Source organism: Dasypus novemcinctus, chromosome 4 (genome assembly GCF_030445035.2).
Source record: "Dasypus novemcinctus isolate mDasNov1 chromosome 4, mDasNov1.1.hap2, whole genome shotgun sequence".
Taxonomy (NCBI): domain Eukaryota; kingdom Metazoa; phylum Chordata; class Mammalia; order Cingulata; family Dasypodidae; genus Dasypus; species Dasypus novemcinctus.
In genome coordinates this window covers 46,264,919-46,278,938 of record NC_080676.1, presented here as the reverse complement: position 1 = coordinate 46,278,938, position 14,020 = coordinate 46,264,919, and the positions used below count along the sequence as shown (strand labels likewise).

The 14,020-nt window shown below is 41.1% G+C and overlaps 2 protein-coding genes across 4 annotated transcripts in view; one reads left to right on the top strand and one right to left on the bottom strand.

Moving 5' to 3' along the window:
- ECT2 (epithelial cell transforming 2) overlaps positions 1-1,577 on the bottom strand; it is a 134,249-nt gene extending 132,672 nt beyond the window's left edge. The window contains exon 1 of one of the 3 annotated variants that reach the window (XM_058295330.1): positions 88-1,577. The gene's annotated coding sequence lies outside the window, so the exon portion shown is untranslated. The remainder of the gene's footprint in view (positions 1-87) is intronic. The other 2 variants (XM_058295327.2, XM_058295326.2) reach the window with 2 other exon arrangements.
- The window catches only part of NCEH1 (neutral cholesterol ester hydrolase 1), an 89,036-nt gene continuing 75,213 nt past the window's right edge, over positions 198-14,020 (top strand). Inside the window, exon 1 of the mRNA XM_058295331.1 lies at positions 198-570. Coding sequence (XP_058151314.1) covers positions 433-570 — 138 coding nt within the window. The 5' untranslated portion in view covers positions 198-432. The remainder of the gene's footprint in view (positions 571-14,020) is intronic.

Here is a 14,020-nt window from a genome sequence, read left to right as displayed (position 1 = left end):
TCCATCCCCCCCTAAGCCGGGCTCTAAAAGACAGTGAGTTTTTATCTTTCTCAATAGCCATCACAATGTCCAGTCAAAATGACTCACGTGCTTTGGACAGAGACTCCTCACACTGAAAAGACTGCCGTTCTCCTTGAGGCAGGAGCCTTTCGTCACTTGCACGCAATACAGACTCGCGACCTCCAGAGCCCGCTGTGCAGCGCCGAGCGCGGCCGCGCGGCGTCCTCCAACCTGGGCGCCCGCAGCGCTTCGCCAGGACACCCGCGCGGGCGCGCGCCGCGCTCCCACTTCCTCCCGGCGCCGCCTCTGATTGGCTCCAGGCGCGCCGGGCCGGGGGCTGGGGGCGCCCGGGGGACACTTGCTGGAGGTCTTCGGGCGGCACGGTCGGGTCCTCCGCGCCGGTGCGCGCGGCAGCCGAGCGAGCGCGGCAGGATGAGGTCGTCGTGCGTCCTGCTCACCGCCCTGGTGGCCCTGGCCGCCTACTACGTCTACATACCCCTGCCCAGCTCCATGTCCGAGCCCTGGAAGCTGATGCTGCTGGACGCGACTTTCCGGAGCACCCAGCAAGTGGTGAGACGCAGCCCGCTGCTGATTCTGTCTCCCTTCTCTTAAGCAGTATTTGCAGGGGAGAGCAAAATTTCCGATTGTTGTCCCACGAGAATGCATATTTTTCTAACGCAGTGAGGCGATCGCTTTTTAAGGTGGCTCAGTCGGGCATTTTCGGGTTATCGCATTCGCCTCCTTTTCCCTAACATTGGGCGAGATCCGTGTCTCCTCGTCTGCTCGGAGGACGGAGGAGACCAAGTTCTTGGATAGAAATTGGCAGCCGTTTAATCCTTTCCTCTGTCCTAAACGCCTCCCTCTTTCTTGGTTAGCAACGTCAGAAAAGAAAAAAACAAAGTCCTTCTGCATTTTTAAAACCACCCTTCGCCCATTCTCGTTCTTCTGTAGAGCCGACCGACACAGAGTGAGTTAAATATTTTAGAAGGGCTCGCAAAAAACAGGCTTCGATTCCGAGGAATGCATCCACCTTAAAAGCAAAAGCGGGCGCGGGCGATCTCCCAATGTCCCCTGACTGTGGAGCGTACCATTCCCAGGGACAGCAAGCCGGGCTCCTCTCAGCACTGGAGGGACCCCGATCTCCCCTGTCATCCACCAAAAGGTGGCCTGGAGGCCCGGCTGGCTGAGGAAGAGGCGGCGGTCCGAGGGTAGCCGGTGTTCGCGGGATGCATTTTTGTTTTCTGCGTGCCCTGTAGCATTTATTTTATGTCCTTGACTGGCAAGGAGATAACCTTTGCCTGAGCCAGGCTACCCTGGCCTACCCCGAAGGGTTACATTTCTCTCCTGTATCATGAGCATGCATTTCTCCCAGCCATAGGCAGGAAAATGTAAATGTCTCCGGTTTATTCCATGGTAAGCGACATTATTTTTAGTGCCAGAGAATCTAAAATCTAAACTTCTATCTGCAAGAACCAAGGCTGAGTGCTATGGTTGGACAGTATTTCTGAGCAGCCTCTTCTACCTAAACGCCTAGCTCTTCCCCTTCATCCAGTGGCCAGCTAATAAAAGCAAAACCTAGTCTCCTCCCCTCCTCAAACTTGGGCTTTAATTTTGGGTTATTCCTTCCAGGAATGACGACAGAGAGAGCATGATTTTCTTGCATATTTTACTTTTCCCTGTCTACTCTAATTGTGTGTATCATTACATGGTCTGTGGGGCTTTGGCCTATCAAAAATCCCCTTACTAGGGTTTTGTAGCATATTGGCAGTATGGATTTGCTTTCCCTGAATCCTGAATCCAGCCGCTTTCCACCCCAAAGCCCCCTGTTGTCTCTTAGGAAGGTCTGTGAGTCTAAACATCCTCTTCCGTCCTTCCAGCTTCCTATAGTGTTGACACTGTGAAAGAACGGCCAACCTATTCTCCAGCCTTGGTTCCAAGAAAGCCAGTCTTCACATAGCAACCCTTGCAATCCCCTTCTCCCTCCATGAAGTTACATAATTTGAAGTTATGTAACACTCTCACAGATTCTGGAGGACAACGGTGTTTACCTGGATAGGTTAAATTACCTTCTACAACAATTTAAGAGTAAAGAGAACAGGGGGAAAAACAAACTGCTCTATTGGTCAAAGAGACTGGTCTTAGCTTTCAGGTCACCAAAAAAGTCTTCCTCATCATAAAAAATTGGGAAAAGCCAGGTTGGGGAAAAAAGCCTTTCTTCCCCAAGTAGAAAACCAGTCTGAACAAAGTTAGGACTGGGTAGGATCGTCTAAGGACAGTGACTTCAGTGACCAGGAATGATACGAGTGACCCCAGGTCACAGCCGTAGATGAGGTGGCAAGCGTCCTTACCTGACACGAGTTCAAGAGTGAGCTTGCACAGAAGTGCCTCTCATCACTTCTTTTGTGGATTGCGAAATGCCAGAAAGATCATTCAGATCACCTGGAAGCATATTCCACCCAGTAAAAACTTTACCAGCGTTACTTTGAATTTTCCTGGGGATAAAGCTATGCGGCATAGTAATAAGAAGCTGACGGTTACTTAGGCCTCCCCAAATCCCATCTCAGCTTGGCCGCTTGCTGGTTCTTGAAGCCAGACAATTTACTTACCTTCCTCTTGTAAAACCTTCTCTCTGGTTCCCCTATAAAATAGAGCTAATAATTTCCTTGTGGTATTATGCTAAGGTTTAGTAATGTATTTAAATGTCTAGTTCTTAGAAAATGGTATTTGTCTTAGTTACTCTAAGAGTTGTCCCCAAGAGCCCACTATGGATTGGGGGCTGGGGATGGGAGGGCAGAGAGAATATGTAGGATTGCCCAAATTTGTTGACACAATGAAACAAATGTAAATCGGAAGTAACTTCTGTCATTGAAACCTTAAGAGCTACATTAATTATTAATTTGTATGGCATAAAGATTGTCACCCCAAAAATTTTAGTTTGAGTTGATTGGCTCAATTACAAAAGCATTTAAAACTGCTTCAGGGGAGTGGGTGTGGCTCAGTGTTTGAGCAGTGCCTTCCCATAAAAGAGGTCTGGGGTTCAGTTCCTTACCCTAGTACTTCTGAAAAAACCTGCTTCACGGCTTCAGGTGACTGCTTTGCCTGCCTAGCATCAAAAATATGTGAATGTGGCTTTTGTCCTGTTATTGGCAAATGCTTTCTCCCTTACCCCTCCTTAGCTCTTTTACCTTGTGCTGTTTAGTCAAATTATTGAGATTGTGTTCATCACCTTTTATTCCTTGGGGCCCTCCAATATTACCTAAGAAGAAACTACTGTTACTTAGAATCTCTTTTTAACGTTCTTCTTAAACCTGGGTGCTACATTAGAATCACCTGGAGAGCTTTAAAAAAATTCCCAATGCCCATGTTACACTCTATTCAATTTTTCAGAATCTCTGGGGTGAGGCCTGGGCATCAGTGTTTTTAACAGCTCCTCAGCCGATTTCAACATGCAGCAGAATTTGAGAACCACTTCTCTATAAGATAAATAAAATACTTTGCAGATGCAGATACATTTATTTTATATTATCCAAGTTATATTGCACACATGCTGATGGGAATGAACCCTTTAATATTAGCATGGATTAGTTTATCAGATTAGCTGGTTGATACTTTGGCTCTAAGAGTTTAAGGGATAAAATACTAGCTAGTCAAATATCAGGGTATAGCAATGCCCTCATAAGACTTCAGCAGTGGAAAAGCACAAGCCAAAGAAGGACTGGAAAGGGCAGGGGAGCAGTTTAGGTGAAGACTGGCCAGCAGGAGACTAGAGGGACAAATGAGGAGTTGGGCAGGTTTTGAAGACTGATTTCAAAATGGTATGGAAAAAAGATCTTAAAATATGGTGTCCCAGTGCAGGTGAAGGTACTGTAGAACGCATACCTCTAGAGGAAATGTAAACTTTCTTGAGAACAATTTGACAGTATCCATCAGAAACCTTAGAGGTGTGTTTATTCTTTGGTCCTTTGATCTCTGGGTAGAATTCATTGTAACTTAAGTAATCATGGATATAGGCAAAATCATAGTTATAAAGATGGGGCCATCTTACAGCATTAAAAACCGTATTCACAGGCTTGTCAAAAAACATGGATGAGTCTTGAAGACATTATACTAAGCAAAGTAAGTCAGACACAAAAGGACAAATATTGCATGGTCTTATTAATAGGAACTAAATACAAATAATAAACACATGGAATTAAAACCTAGAGTAGGTTATAAGGAGATAAGAGCAGGGTTGAGAAGAACTATGGATGCTTAATGTACGTAGAAGTTTTAATTAACTTGACTGTAAAAGTGTGGGGATGGATAGAGTTGATGGTAACACACTATAGTGAGTAGCAACTGGTTTATAAATGGGATTGTGACTGAAAAAGGTAGTCTGGGGAAATAAATGTCAATAGAAAGTAAGCTAGAGAATAATCTGGGGACTGAATAACACTGTGAACCCTGAGGCGGTTGAGAATTGTGGTTAAGGGTATAAATGCAAGAGTCCTTCTGTGAGCTAGAGCCGATGTACATCACTATTGCAGGATGATGGGAATAAAAACAAAACAAAAAACCTTGTTTACTAGTCCAAAAGCACTGTCAGCCAAAGGAAATATGGAGAACATGTAACAGAGATACTATTAGCATCCTTTCTTCCTTCTTTCTTTTTTCAATCTTTTTTTCAGCATTGTTTAAAAGAATAAAAACTTAAGAACAACCTAAGCATTCTGTAAGAGATTAAGAAAATCTTGGTAAAATCCATATTTTGAAATACTATGCAGCCCAAAATATTAGGTTGTAAAATCCTAATGACCTGCAGAAGTTTTGTACTCTATGGTAAGTGGGAAAACCATACAAAATAGGATATATGCCATTATCCCATTTAAGATTTCTCATATCAAAAAATAATATTATGCATATCTATATATGTATATATAGGAAAAACCTGAAGGATATAATTCAAAATATCAATGTGATTTTTTTCCTCATGATTCTAAGGCTGTATCTTCAAATTTCTTGTCTGTATTTTCTCTTTTTTCTACAATGACTGTTTGGTAATAAATTGTTAATTTTTCTGTAAAGAACATCAGATTTCTTTAAAAGAGGCATCCTGGGTTACCTGTATAGTTATATCAGTACCATGCTTCATGCTCAGTTGCTCAGACCTAACACAGATGGAAAGCCTACTGTGTGAGGATTTGGGGAGATATTAAGATGAAGGAGCCATGTTAATATATAGCTTTAAAAAGAAACAGCTAGCATGTGACAGGTATCCTAGAAGAGGTTGCAATACCCAAGCTCTTAAGAAGGAGAGGAATTACAATTAAGAGGGGTGATTAAGATGGCGACTAAGGGTAAAAACAGGGTCTCAAGGGAGTTTAGAACAAGAACCTAGCTTGTCTTACATCCTTCCCATCATCATGTCCTAATTTACTAATTCTTGTACTATATTTCTTTTCAATGACATAATGTAAAAGAAAGGTTACTGAAATTGGTATTTGTGTCGCATGTTCCCTCTATTCTTTGTGGATGACAGTGCTTCTGGACTAGATGAGCAAGGTTTCTCATCCAGCAAAATGTCCCTACCTGGTTGAGATTTAAGGAGCCCTCACCTAAAATCTCTGTGCACGACATACCTTTGGGCTGTGTGGGTGTGGTTTGAATGCCAGCTTTACCGAAACCATGCAAGACTCTCCCAATTTGCTAACTTTTTCATGAGAGTTTTGAAGTGGAATGTGTACTAATGTAAAGTAAATTTAATTGTAAAACAAGTTTCGTCTACTGCCTTCCCCTTACTTGCGGTGATTTCTTCATGTGAACAAGAGCTTTCACCAGCCACAATAATTTTTAGCTGACATGATGGGATTTTCTTTTCACACAAACAGCAGCAAAACGCATTAAACATAGTTTCAGGGACAGAATTAAATCAGTATTAATTCTGACAGGTGAGTAATCAGAGCTGATTTCTGTATAAAGCACCTCTTGGTGATCCAATCAAACTTGTGGATCCAATCAAACGTTAAGGTCAGATAGATTCAGTTACTAGGTATGTTAAGACAATGTCTAATTTATAGCTTCTTGTTTGTTTGGTTAGCATTTCAAATATATCACTGGACAGAATGTCATCATTATTTTCTTATTTTAATGAGACATCCTATTTCCAAAATGTGACTTGAGTTTGATGATATTTCTGTGAGGAATAAAAAAGCAGTTAATCATTCTTAAATGTATCTTAATGTACAATCACTTTTTTTTTTTAAGATTTATTTTATTTCTTTCCCCTTTCCTCTGCCCCCCCGCCCCAGTTGTCTGTTCTCTGTGTCCATTTGCTGCATGTTTTTCTTTTTGTTTGCTTCTGTTGTTGTCAGCGGCACAGGAATCTGTGTTTCTTTTTGTTGCATCATCTTGCCATGTCAGCTCTCTGTGTGTGCAGCGTCATTCCTGGGCAGGCTGAACTTTCTTTTACGCTCTCCTTTTGGGGAGCACTCCTTGCTCCCCTATGCAGGGACACCCCTGTGTGGCACGGCACTCCTTGCACGCCTTGGGGAGCACTCCTTGCATGCATCAGCACTGCATGTGGGCCATCTCCACACGGGTCAAGGAGGCTGGGGGTTTGAACCACGGACCTCCCATGTGGTAGACCGGACGCCCTATCCACTGGGCCAAGTCTGCTTCCCTCCTGCTGTCCTTTCACATACCCTCTTACACTCACTCTTATTTTGACCAATATCCCACACATCTTTCAACACAACTCAAAAAGCATCTCTTTTGAATACTTCCCTATTTTCCCCAGGGAGCTATAATTTCTGTCTCTATACTCTGGTAACACTTTGTTTTTCTTTGGTCACATGTTTTTTGCCTTTATATCAATTTTATTTTTAAGATTTATGTTATTTATTTACCTACCCCCCCCCCCCATTGTTGGCATTGTCTGCTCTCTGTGTCTGTTCATTGTGTGCTCGTCTTCTTTTTTAGGAGGCACCAGGAACCAAACCTGGGGCCTCCCATGTGGGAAGGAGGCATCCAATCACTTGAGCCACCTCCACTCCCTGCTTGTATATCTCTGTCTCTCATTTTGTTTACTTGTTGTGTCTCTACATTGTGTCATCTCTTGCGCCAACCTTACATCAGCGCACTGTCTTGCTCATCTTCTTCAGGAGGCACTGGGAACTGAACCCAGGACCTCCCATGTGGTAGGTGTGCGCCCAACTGCTTGAGCCACATCCACTTCCCCTGATATTTCTTTATGTATAGGCTCCTCACCAAATTTTAAGCTTTCTCACCTATCATAGACATAATTACATAATTTCTCTCTGATTGTTTTTTTTTTTTAAGATTTATTTATTTATTTCTCTCCCCTCCCCCCCCCACCCTGGTTGTCTGTTCTCTGTGCCTATTTGCTATGTCTTCTATGTCTGCTTCTGTTGTTGTCAGCGGCATGGGAATCTGTGTTTCTTTTTGTTGTGTCAGCTCTCCGTGTGGGCAGCGCCATTCCTGGGCAGGCTGAACTTTCTTTCACACTGGGTGGCTCTCCTTACGGGGCACACTCCTTGTGCGTGGGGCTCCCCTACAGGCAGCCCTGCATGGCAGGGCACTCCTTGCGCGCATCAGCACTGCGCATGGGCCAGCTCCACATGGGTCAAGGAGGCCCGGGGTTTGAACCTCCATGTGGTAGATGGACGCCCTAACCACTGGGCCAAGTCTGCTTCCCTCTCTGATTGTTTTAATACTACTTTTTTTTGGTTTGAAAATAAAAAACAGGTATTCAAGAGGTACAGCTTTCTGTTCACTTTCTTTCTGTCTTCTGTGTTACTCCATCTGCTCCAAGGGTTTGCCTTAGTTCTTCCTTGTGTTTGTAACTCATAACTTAGCCAAAAATGACTGTTTGTTGTCCTCAGAAAGTTTTTTTCCCCCACACCTCATTGGTTTCTGCATTTCTAACTTCCTCATAATATATTTACAGACTTATGAGTAATTTTGAATTTGCAATGTATTATGTGCCTGCTTCTAGCTAAACCTTACTTATAATTATAGGTCATCTCCTTTAAAGACCATTGGTAAATTCCCACATTCTGTTGATATCTTTTTGTCTTTCCTCTTGAATGGGATCGTTGGTGAATGGCCAATGAGAAATTAATTTGAGAGACCCTCTTCTCAGTTGCCTTTTCCCTGGTATTGTCCCTGGCCTGGGATACAAACTACATTTCTTTGAACTTTCTCGTCTACTTTTCTAAAGTATAAGATGTGTATCTTACTACCCCTTGTGTATGTATCAAGTTGAAGATAGGGTCAGTTTGTCCCAAGGTTTCAAGCACTTCCATTTCATGGCATAGTTTTTTTGTTTAATAAGAAACCAGTCCAGAACCACAGTTCTCCCTGATTCCTTGACCTTAAGGCAAGTCCTCTGCTTTAGATAGAAAAAGACTGCTGGCAGATATCTGCATAATAATGGATAACATTTTCTGAATAATAAACACTACAAATAGAAATTTTTTTATATTGTGAAATAGTTAATTTCCTCCTTTTCCCAGAAAGAAAATAGAGGCATTGCAAGGTTAAGTAACTGGTTCACAGACACATGACCACTGTGGGAGGCCTCCATGTGAAGGTCTACTTTCAACATATTAAACAAACTGCTTGCTTGGTTGTTCAACCTTTCCCAGTCCCCTTTTCCCCTCTTGTGTTCACTCTTGATTCTATTACACATTGGAAAGTGTCCCATGGTTAAATAAGATTGGGAAATCCTGCATTAATCAGACTTAGTCAAGATTTTTTTTACCATAAAACATTTCAGAATTCCTACTATACTAAAAAATATTTTCAGATAAGAGATAGAGAATAGTATATAGTGAGCCCCAAACCTACTTGTTTACAGAGATCCCTTATTTCACAAAATGCCTCATGAAACTGATGCTTTATTTACCAGACTATGAGGAATACTATCATAGTGTTTAACAGCATGGACTCTGGGATCAGGGAGACCTGTGTTCAAATACAGACTCTGCTGTGACCTTGAATGAAGTATTTGACCTGTGACTTTGTTTCTTGATCTAGTAAATAGTCATATACATAACCAAAAATTCATTGCTATGTAAAGCACTTGGAGCAGTACCTGGCATATAAGAAGTATGTTTAATCCACATCTGGCTTATTTTTGGTCATTGTCTATAGTATACTAAATGGTTTTATAAATATATAAAGTAGATTTATTTTTAATTCTTTTGTTTTCATGATTTTTCTTGGTAATCTGCTACTGCTCTGAGGTTTGTGAATTTCTACACAGGTGTAGATCTTTCCAACAACAGGCACTGCTGCTTATTATGTCTGCTTTCACCACTTACTGGTTGTGTGACTGTTTGGGTAAGCTACTTAACCTCTCTAAGTCTTAGTTTCATTATGAGTAAAAGTGGGGATAATGACAGTACCTCTCTTAAGGCTTGTTATAAAGATTAAATGAGATTGTATATGTAAAAGTCTTAGCACAGTGATTGGCATATAGCCAACTTCTTGGTTAAAGTTTTTGAACACATGGGCATAGTTTGCTGATGCTCTAATTGCATGTATAAGTAAGTAATCATCATCATCATTATTGTCATCATCATCATCATCATCACAGATAACTTAATGTTTTAAGTCAGGGGTTCTTAACAAGGGGTCCATGAGCTTGAATTGAAATTCAAAAAACCATTATCCTTGTGAGGACCTATTGGTGTGGGTGCGATATATTTATTAAATAATACACAGTATAGCATAGACTTAGTAAGGGATCTGTGGTTTTCACCTGACTGGCAAGGGGTCTGTGGGAAAAAAATGGTTAAGAATCCCTGTTTTAAGTGCTTTAGATGTATTTTCTCACTTCATCTTCATAGCAACTGAGAGATAAATACTGTGATTATTCCTAGAATATAAATGAAGAAATTGAGGTACAGGGAGATTAAGTAACTTGCCCCAGTTACACAGCTAGTAGATAGCAGAGTCAGAATTTGAATCCAGGTACTCTATCTTTGGAGTCAGTGCTCTTAAAACTGAAGAAAGTGCAAGTGCCTTAGACTATCACAATCTTATATCAAATAATAGCTTTGCTAGCAAATGAATTCAGTTTAGTTTTTTATGTGTCTTCTGAAAAGAGTTCCTCAAAGTTTAGGTACCTAAGTAAGGTACACTTGATGGCATAACATTTTGTTATAAAACTTCAAGTACTTGACTTGAATTCTATTCCTGATGATGGATTCTTTAGCCACCGTGTGATGGTCATGAGGAGGTTCTTGCAAACAGGGTTGATATTTTCCTTAAATAAGGACTTTGGATTTGGTGTGGAGCCTGGAGAACTGGCCTGTCGAGTATGGATACGATGACTTTGATTTCTAATATTATAAAAGGCAGGTGTCTTGAGTTGACCACCATAATAGAAGAAATTTACCAGGACCTCTATCATTCAATAATTGAGCAGTCTATGTGCCAATTATGGGAACATAGCAGTTCACAAGACAGTGTTCAGCTCTCCTGAAAACAGGAATGAAGTTCTGATTCATGCTACAATATGACTGAACCTTGAAAACATTAGGCTAAGTGAAATAAGTCAGACACAGATATTATATGATCCCACTTATATGAGCTATCTAGAATAAGCAAATTCATAGAGACACAGTATGCACTGGGGAGGAGGGAATGGGGAATAATTGCTTAGTGGATACAGAGTTTCGATTTAGGATGATGACACTTTTGGAAATAGATAGTGGTGATGATTATGCAGCATAGAAAGTGCAAATAATGTCACTGAACTTTACACTTAAAATTGCTTAAAATGGTAAATTTTATGTCCTATATATTTACCCCAATATAAATGAAAAAAATAAAGACACCTCTCCTCAACAGCAAACTTCAAATTTATATTGGTTGGTTCATTTATTTGGAAACATTTTAAACTCTGGACTAAACAACTTTTCCTGTCTGCTTCAAAATGAAGTTCACATCAGATGAATGTTAAACTTGCTCCATTGTAGACTGATAGCTACTAATTCTATAGTTGTAAGTGTAGCACTCAAATATATGTACTACACTTTTGTCCAAAGACAGTGGGTCAGTATTTTATGAGGAATACTATGTGACAGATTTGGAAATTGGTTAACAGCCACATTGACCAAAACCAATAATTTATTTCTCTTATTTCCTTACATGGCCAATAAAAATTGCATAATTCTGTAAGTTAAATGGAGATGATGTCTTGAGTAGAAAGAAAAAAAAACCTTTTTACTGGTTATATCTACTAAAGAAATTTGCTTGGAAGTAATTTTCAATTACTCCAAACATGTCCTGTTTCTGTAAAGCATGTTTTTAGGCAGATCACACAATTTTACCTGCTTTAAAAGTTGAGCTTGGAATTGGGTGCTGCTAGTGGTATACCTGCTTTAAAAGTTGAGCTTGGAATTGGGTGCTGCTAGTGGTAAGATGTCTTTATGCTATCCTCTTCCTTTCCTTTTCTTTTCTTTTCTTTTTTCTTTTTTTTCCCCACTTTCAGGCTCCTGAGAATTGCAAGCACCATGGGTAGCATTTCTAATTCAACACACTTGTTAAGTCGTCTGGTTTTATGTGTATATGGAAGAACCAGATTTACTTTCTGAGTCTGTTCATACATTATTGAAGTTACACTTAAACTTAGAATGTTACACTCTTCTACAACTCTTCATCTTTCTGCTGGAGGAAAACGGGTATTATTTGGTCCCTAGTGCCAGTGTACCTTTAGCTGACATTTATTTATTTATTTATTTATTTATTTATTTATTTATTTATTTGACTTAAACAAGAATTTATTATTTTTTTCATTTTAAAAACAGTTTATTGACATTCATACATGAAAGCTGATGTTGTTGTTGTTGTTGTTTTTAAGATTTATTTTATTTATTTAATTCCCCCCCTCCCCCGGTTGTCTGTTCTCTGTGTCTGTTTGCTGCATCTTGTTTCTTTGTCCGCTTCTGTTGTCATCAGCTGCACGGGAAGTGTGGGTGGCACCATTCCTGGGCAGGCTGCACTTTCTTTCCCGCTGGGCAGCTCTCCTTACGAAGGGCACTCCTTGCGCGTGGGGCTCCCCTATGTGGGGGGCACCCCTGCATGGCAGGGCACTCCTTGCGCGCATCAGCACTGTGCATGGGCCAGCTCCACACGGGTCAAGGAGGCCCGGGCTTTGAACCGCGGACCTTCCATGTGGTAGACGGACGCCCTAACCACTGGGCCAAGTCTGTTTCCCAGTTGATGTTTATTGATCACTCAACAATGTGCCAGACACTGTGGGAGACCTAGAGGTACTCATAATCTGGTCTGGAAAAATATGCTTAGTGCTGCAGTTTGTAGGATGTAGGGCACATCTGTTTGGTTCACCACTACGTACCCAATTCCTTTCTAAAAGTACCTGGCACAAAGTAGACACTCAAATATTTGCTGAATAAATAAATGGATGAGCCCCCAAAAGTCCCCTGGCAGCTTCCACAGGCAAGAGGGTATTCATGATCTCCTGATAGGAAGTTGTCCCTCTGCATCATGTTTCTCAGTTAAGCCAGCATCAGCAGAATCAAGCAGTGCGGTGTGGTTTTTTTGTTTTGTTTTGCTTTTTGAGCATTTATTTTTTATTGTATTCTTTTGAAGATACATAGATAACAAAAAATGTTAGATTAAAAAATATAAGAGGTTGCCACATACCCCACACCCCACACCCCAACCCCACTCCTCCCACACCAACAACCTCTTTCATCATTGTGGCACATTCATTACATTTGGTGAATACATTTTGGAGCACTGCTGCACCGCATGGATTATAGTTTACATTGTAGTTTACACTCTCTGCCAGTACATTCCATGGGTTATGGCAGGATATATAATGTCCAGCATCTGTCCCTGCAATATCATTTAGGACAACTCCAAGTCCCGAAAATGCCCCCATATCATCTCTTCTTCCCTCTCCCTGCCCTCAGCAACTGCTGTGGCCATTTTCTCCACATCAATGCTACAGTTTCTTCCATTACTAGTCACAATAGTTCTATAGTGTAATATCATTAAGTCTACTCTAATCTATATTTTATTCCTCCATCCTGTGGACCCTGGGATGGTGATATCCACACCACCTCTATATTGAGACGGGGCTTAGATCCCACATGGTTGATGGGTGCCATTCTCCTGCTTGGAGTTGTAGGCACTTTTATTTGTCCTGGATTCCTGTTTCCTCTCCATGGAAAGCCCAAGAAAGAAAATTGTAAGAGGAAAGCTGCCCAATCCTCAGAAGACTTGAACTTAGAAGCAAGAGTGAAAGGACACAATAAGTTAGCAAGTCATTCATTTGTTCAACAATTCTACCGTGCACTTATTATGTACCAGGCAGCATGCTCGACCTCAGGGAGCAAAAGTGAGGGAGCTAGATTAAGAAACTAATAATAGCAAAGCAGTAACCTTCAACAGCAGGAGCTTGTACCAAGCACTAGAGAACATCAAGGCAGGAGTGAGAGGGATGAGTTGGCCAGAGCACCCCAGAGATGATACTAAAGGATGAACTGGAGACTGGTCATGAGGTGAAGCTGGGAAAATGTCCAGTAAAAGACTGAACCCTGAAGTTCAGCCTCCTGTATCTTTGAGGAACATATATATATATTGCATGGGAAATCAGCCAAATTATGCAGGCAAGGGTGTGTACCAGGGAATGCCTGTGGGAATATCAGTTGCTAAAGGGTGTATTTGGGCAGAGGATGGAGAATGTTTTTAATGTCTATAATCCCTGGGTGTCACAGCTGCACTTACATTTTTCCCACCTAAAAGCACAATTCCTCCAGTAAATTAGGAATTATCTTTTATTATAAAAGATATGTAATCATGCAATAGAAAATTTGGGAAATAGGAAAAAATCACCAGTAGTCTCATCTTAACATAACCACCATTTTCTTTTCCTCATATTTTCTTGAATCTCTCTTCTTGTGTATATGTTGTATTCCTTTTCTTAGATGCTATAATACTGTCCAAACAATTTTATGCACAGCTAATTTTACTTAGCCTTCTA